Source organism: Hydra vulgaris, chromosome 14, assembly GCF_038396675.1.
Source record: "Hydra vulgaris chromosome 14, alternate assembly HydraT2T_AEP".
Taxonomy (NCBI): Eukaryota; Metazoa; Cnidaria; class Hydrozoa; order Anthoathecata; family Hydridae; genus Hydra; species Hydra vulgaris.
The window spans coordinates 18,578,167-18,585,000 of record NC_088933.1 but is presented as its reverse complement, the minus strand read 5'-3'; the positions used below and the strand labels follow the sequence as shown (position 1 = coordinate 18,585,000).

The following is a 6,834-nucleotide window of genomic DNA, read 5'->3' as shown; positions in this document are numbered from 1 at the left end:
AAATACAAAGCAACTTGAACTTCACTGCTACATCTTAGAAATCTTTTGGTATGCTCATACAGGGCCACCGAGAGGGAGGGGCATACGTGCCCCTGATGCCAAGATTATAGGGGCGCCAAAAAAAGACCATAATGAGATTTTTTTTTACAAAAAAGTAAACAATATTGAAAAAAGTAAAAAAAAAATTATTAAAGAAGACACTAAGTTGCAAACAAAACATTTAAACATAAATCTTATACATGCTTTTATAATTATTCTAAAAAAAAACCTTATACAAAATTGTTTATCACTTACAATTAAAATTTAGACTTTAAAAACTGTTTCTTTATAATTTTCATTTTTCTGGTTGAAAGATCAAGAACCGGTAAAAATTAAAGCTTGAGAAATAGAAGACAACTTTATGGAAGATATTTTGCATGTTAAGAGTTTGTAGGAGCCTTCATTTTTTACTTGTGGAAATACTTTAGGGTTTCTCAACCAATTATACTCAAAGGGTCTTTAGCTTATTGTCCAATCTATATGCATTCTAATTCTAATTTAGCTTGTAAAAAAGAAAAAAGAGTTTTTTCAATATTAATTTCATAGAGTCTGTTTATTAATCCTAATCAGTGAATGTGTTGCAAAAGGGCTATTAATCCAGATGGATTTCTTAAAAATATGGATGTTAACTAACAGTATTAGAAAGAAAAAAAAAGTCATTAACTTGTATTATTGTACATGCTTTTAATTTAAAAGTATGCATGTTATAGGGGCACCTAATTGCTGCTAAGCCCCGGGCATCATGAAAGCTCTCGATGGCCCTGTGCTCATATTACCCTAATCTACCCTAAATATTCTTAAAACTTTTTTTTAATAGAGTGTAAGAATCCCAATAATAATGATTTTTTTTTTTAAATTACCATCACCTTTACATTACATAAAAACCTGTCACTAAAACCCTAATGAGCACATCTATTATTAATATGGATGTCATTTATTGGTGATGGATTATTCCAAATTAGTATATTATCGTGCAACTGTTAGATCTGTGTACTGCTATTTAAACTTCTTAGTTAAGCTTTATAAAATGGCATAACGCAAAATTTAACAGCCTAATTTTTCACGTTAGTCTGTTTAATTAAGTTAGTTTAACTAATTAAAAAATTAAGTGATAGAAATGATTTGATGAACGCAGTTTGTACTTTGTGGCTAGTTTGTTATTTTTCCAAAACCTATACTATAGTTATTATTTTTGTTACATTCGAAATAGCAAAAAAGCGCCAAAAATGAATGAGTTTTTTTTTAGCCAATCACCTGTCTATTATCGAACACCTCATTTGTAGAAAGTAATTTATTTTAAATTAGTTCTAATGTACTTTTAGAACGCAAGAAAGATGCTAACATATTGCGTATAAAACGTGAGAAAGTTTTAGAAAAAATAACGTTGATCCTATATTTTGGCCTTTAATTTCAAAATTAAAACGATTCATTTAAAATTGGATATAGTGTTGAGATGAACGTTGACAAATGTTGTTTATAAAAAATTTATTTTAGTATTATTATCTATAGACAAACAGTACCGTAAATTGTGCATTTTCATTAAATGAACTTTTGTTGTAGATTATTCTGATTTTTTAATATCATTATTTTTTACTCAGAAACTTTTAAGAGTGTTAATTAAAAATATATTTTTTAGGAATTGCATATATATGATTGTAAAGTTTTTATAATTACAAAATAAAAGTATTTATAATTTTTATCATGTCTAATGAAATGACAAACATTCATAAAGAAATTCTTATTCCAAACCGTGTATGCATTAGAGGTTTGATATATCTTCGTGAAAATACTTTTTTTTATATGTCAAATATCTTTTACGATACTTTTAAAATAACAATTGAATAAAAAGTTCTGATTTTCTAGAAAAATGATTATTTTTAGGTTTGGATTTCGCAACTAAAGAAGAAGACTTGAATAATATTTTTCTTAAGTTCGGAACAATCATTGAGACTAAAATAATTCGAGACATATGTAACGGTGAAAGTCTAGGTAGATATTCAATCGATTCAATTGAGATGTTTTGATCTTTTTTAGACACTTTTTTAACTTTGATTTTCTTACCTTTTAATTATAATAATGTTTTTATTTATTACATTATTTAAAAGCTTTTTCTCAAAAAGCGTTTTATTTTGATTTAGGTCTTGGTTTTATCACATTTGATAGTCAGAGAGTGGCCGAACACGTAGTATCTACATGTAGTACAATGGAAATAAATGGAAAAGAAGTTTTTATACTTCCAGCAAAGATTCAACGAATTCGTAAACCTAAAATTTCTCCATCTAATAGCTCTTTTAATGCATATATACCGGATCCAAATGATACTTATTTAAGTTTGAATCGCCCGTTAACATCTTTGCATATAGTTCCTACGTATCCAATAGAGAATGAAGTTTTTTACAAAAACGGTGAAAGATACCCTGTCAAAAACATTCATAAAGACCGTTGCTTTAACTTAGGTAATAATATTTTGTGTTTAAAGTTTGCTAATTAATATTATGCAGTATAATAGTCAAATTGCAATCATTTGAAAATTGAAAATAAGTTTTCTGTAACATTTTAACGTTTTTGTTTTTTTAAAGTTTATAAAAAAAGCATAAAAAATACATGAGTGGATCAAAGGAAGGAAATCATGGTGACTTAACACCAAACCCTATCGGCGTTTAGGTTTCAAGATATCTTTTAATGAATTTATGTTAAATTCCCTTTTAATAACTCAGAAAAGTTTAAGGGTATACCTTTATGATTAAAGTGTTTATAATTGAATAAAAATTTTTTAATGAAATTGTAATTAATAAAATTGTAAAATAGTTATGTAATTTTGATTTTTCTTCACTAGTAACATTTTTGTTAAACTAACTCGTTTAGCAAATCTTCATCATCCTTTTGAAGTAATAGATAACGTATGTAATCCAAATGGCGTCCTACCTGTTTACATACCTAACTATGGAATGCCGTTTTTAACCTTAAATGGAAATTCTATACATACTTCAACAAATCAAGTTCATGGCCATGTGCTTAATGGACGCGAGGATATTAGTTTTAATGGAGTTCATTTGCAAAATGGTATATCTTTTATTCCCCAAGCAGCACCATCAGTGTCTGACCATTCACGTCGAAATGTGAATAATGTTTTAAATGGAGCATCCTCGCCTATCAACAACACCGGTATATCTAGAGTAAGTTGCAGTTCTCCAATTAGTCCAGCACTTGCTCCTCCAACGTTTTATCGATTGCCATTTGTATCAAATAAAATTGTTGAAGAAAATAGTACCCACTCTAAAAAAGAAAATGTAACGTTTACAAATCTAGTAAATTTTAGTGAATATTCACCTTCTAAATACACGAGCGTTCAAGATGCTGTCTCATCATCAAAATACTCTAATGTTCAAGATGTTATCTCTTGTGGAAACCAACATAAGGTTTGATTAAAAACTTTTTAATTTAATTTTTTTATTTTGCTTATTTTTATTTAATTAATTTTTTTTTAGGAGCAGAAAGTTTATTTTATTGCTGCAGCCCCTGGAAAAGTGAAAAGAGTGGTTGTGAATTAAATACTTTTTTTTTTCAAAATTTAAAACTTTCATTTCATTTTTTAAAATTTGATTTTACTTTTTGTACAGGTTATTTTTATATAAAAAAGGTATTGGTTACATTGTCCATATTTTATAAAGTTATACGCTCCATATTTTATAAAGTTAAAAAATTTTATAAAATGACCTGGTTTAAATAACAAAAGAAAGAAAAATGGTTTTTACATTATGCAAATTATTATAACACTTGTATTTTTTAACTTTATTGTAATTTTTGATGGTAGTGTTCTATTTTAATTTTAAACGGAATTATTTGTCTTCCATGCATACCTATATTTATATTTATATACCATAATTATATTTATTTTATAAGTTTCGAAAATTTTTAGTATAAAAATTTTTTCGAAGCTTTAACGTTCGAAGTTTGTTACGGATAAATAATTTAATTTAATTTCAAACAAAAGAAAATTGTCAAACTGCGTTATTAAAAAAAAATTTAAGGCTCTTTGAAATGATGTTCTGCAAGATTTAGCTTTAATCACAGTTAAAATCAGAAATTCTTTTATCTGTTAAAAGTAAAATGAAATTGAAATGGAAAAAGTTTTAAAAACTTAGTCTCTTTCTACGACGTGACATTTAAATAAAATTATTCACCGATTTCACGGTGAACTTGTTTTATATTAGTATTTTTATCGGTGAAATTTTTACCGATAAAAATTTCATAAATGTTAAAACAAGTTTTAAATTTATAATTTAGTATATCACAAGTTACAACCCATAATACGTTGATTAATTAGAAATAAACGTATTGTAAACATTTTCTAAACTAACGGTGGGTAAGATTAGAAAATATTTACAATGCGTTATATTCTATTATTTTTAATAATAAGACGGGGTTTTCTTAACAAACTCAGACTTGACTATGTAGGCACGGTTTGTAAATTTTAGGATTGCCATGCTAAGCGAAAAAGCAGTATCTCCATCTAAGTAAAATGTTGGTAAATCGACTAAACAAGATTAAACACATTACCGACCTGTTTTAAAAATAAGCGTTGAAATTAGGGATGGCTCTTTTACTTACTTATTTTTTACTTTTTTTACTTACTTAAGTTAGTTACTTTTTTTTATCAAAAAGTTTCATGTAAATTTATATTTCCGTCACAAGTCACATGAAAAAGCTGTTTAATTTAAAAGTTTTGAAAATTACATTACATAATATAAAAGTTCCTGTAATGTACATTTACCTATAAAAGTAACTAATAAAAAAAAATTATTCTAAAAAAAACTTGCAAATGAAAGTAAATTACATAAAAGTAATATGCTACTAAATGTAAATTAAATTTACAAATAAAATAATATTTTTTAAGTAGGAATTTTTTTATTTTTAAAGTAATAACAAATCTTTATTAAAAATAAATTATATAAAATAAAATTTAAATTACATAAGCTTACATTTTATATAATTTGTAAAGTAAATTATAAGTAATTTATATAAATTAAGAAAGAAAATTTACTTATATTTTACAATAACTTTGACAGGATCTTGTACAAAAGTAATGCAAAAAAGTAAAACTTTAAGTCTTTAACATTTAGTTTGCCGCAACATTTGATTTGCGCGGTTTTAGGTATTTCTTCCCTGTAAAGTTTGAAAATATCAATAATAGGTTTCCGCCTATGATTAAACCTCTAGTTCCGGTCCATGATAGTTTTAGTTATATTCTCTGAACCAAACCATCTCAAAAGTTTTCACTCTCTGGCCAACCATTCGAAAGGTTTGGAATTTGGACAAAGCTTAAACAAGAAATTTAGCAGAAGGCGCATATACCCATGGGATACTCAGAGAGGGTAGTTTATTTGAAAAGGAAATAATTGGCATAATTGTTAGTTCTTTTTTACAAGTTTATTGTGTAAATGCATTTATTATTTAAAAACTAAAGAGAGAAAGTTTAAATCTGTCCTGAATTATGGAGGCTATAACACCATACCCTGAAGATTATAGAGCCTCGAACTTTTTAAGAGGACGCTTTATTTGTGTAAGGATTTTTTGCCTCAAGATAATCCTTTGACTCTAAATTCTTGGTTTAAACAACTACCGTACTTTTATATGGGCATGAAAAATTTAGAACTTTTCACGCAAATATCTTTATCTGCGTGTCGTATCTGTGGCCTAGGTACCACAAGGTCAGTATAAGCAAAACTTACGGTCCCACAAGCAACTGAACCAAGAGCCGCAAGGTTTAGGAGCCTTAAGATATATTTAAAAAGTTTTTTTAATGTTTTTTTGGTTAGAAAAGTTATTGTTTCAGAGAAACAGAAACTGGGCACCTTGGCCACATATGTCTAATGACAAAATATACTTTGCTACGCCGCTGTGTAATATACCTATACCCCGAGCGGTAGCATAGAAACGATTTATAAGTAGATAAAGAAATAAAAATTGTGGTGATAAGAGCACGGATACAAAAATACTCTAAAACATTTACCATCCCTACTCCAAATGTGAGGGCAACAAGTTAGTAATTTTTATTATTTTTGTTTTCTTACACTTAATTTGAGTTGACAGGTTTTAAAATTCATACGCTATTTTTTTTGTGTTCAAAAGTTATGATTTTTTAAAGTTTACATCCTTGCTAAATGAAGTGGTTGTTTCAATCTAAACATTCTAATGTGATAAGCAAGAATATACTTAAGTTTGGTACTTAAGTATGTTTTTGTTTATACCACAATATAGCATAATTTAATCGAAAATTTCATATTAAAACATTATAAAAACTATATCAACCAAAATTATTGCGTTTTCATAATTATATTAATATTACATCTCAAAGCTTACATAAGTAAATTTTGAGATGTAATATTAATGTAATTATTAAAGACTTCATTAAGTTATTGATTATCCATAAAATCTTTAAATGAGTTTAATGTGGTTTTTAAGAATACATTAAAAGTTTTTCAGAAAACCTCATTTGTACGTAACTACATAATAACATTATTAGTTAAAGAAGAGGCTATTGATTAATTAATTGTAATTGGTTTATTAGATTATTTGTAATAAGTTACTTAGAAGGGTCTTAGCGTCAGTTAAAAATTCTTTTAAAAACCTACAGATTTTGATCTCGACATCAAAAACTAAGCTCAATTAAAAACAGTTTTATTATTAAAAGAACCGAAAATGAAAGTGAATTTAATGCCTCTTGTTCTTTTGTTTGTAATGTATACTGTTTTTTAAAGGTTTATATTATGTTTTTGTGCTTTTCTTCATTTG

The 6,834-nt window shown here is 26.7% G+C and overlaps 1 protein-coding gene across 1 annotated transcript; it reads left to right on the top strand.

Annotated features, from left to right (window-relative positions):
- Window positions 1-1,405: 1,405 nt before the first annotated feature.
- LOC101238376 (uncharacterized) lies at window positions 1,406-3,892 on the top strand. Its single transcript, XM_065817612.1, has 5 exons — window positions 1,406-1,804; window positions 1,921-2,028; window positions 2,178-2,495; window positions 2,905-3,458; window positions 3,528-3,892. Exons 1-5 carry the CDS (start codon window positions 1,741-1,743, stop codon window positions 3,588-3,590), a joined length of 1,107 nt encoding a protein of 368 aa, XP_065673684.1. The 5' UTR covers window positions 1,406-1,740; the 3' UTR covers window positions 3,591-3,892.
- The last annotated feature ends 2,942 nt before the right edge of the window (window positions 3,893-6,834 follow it).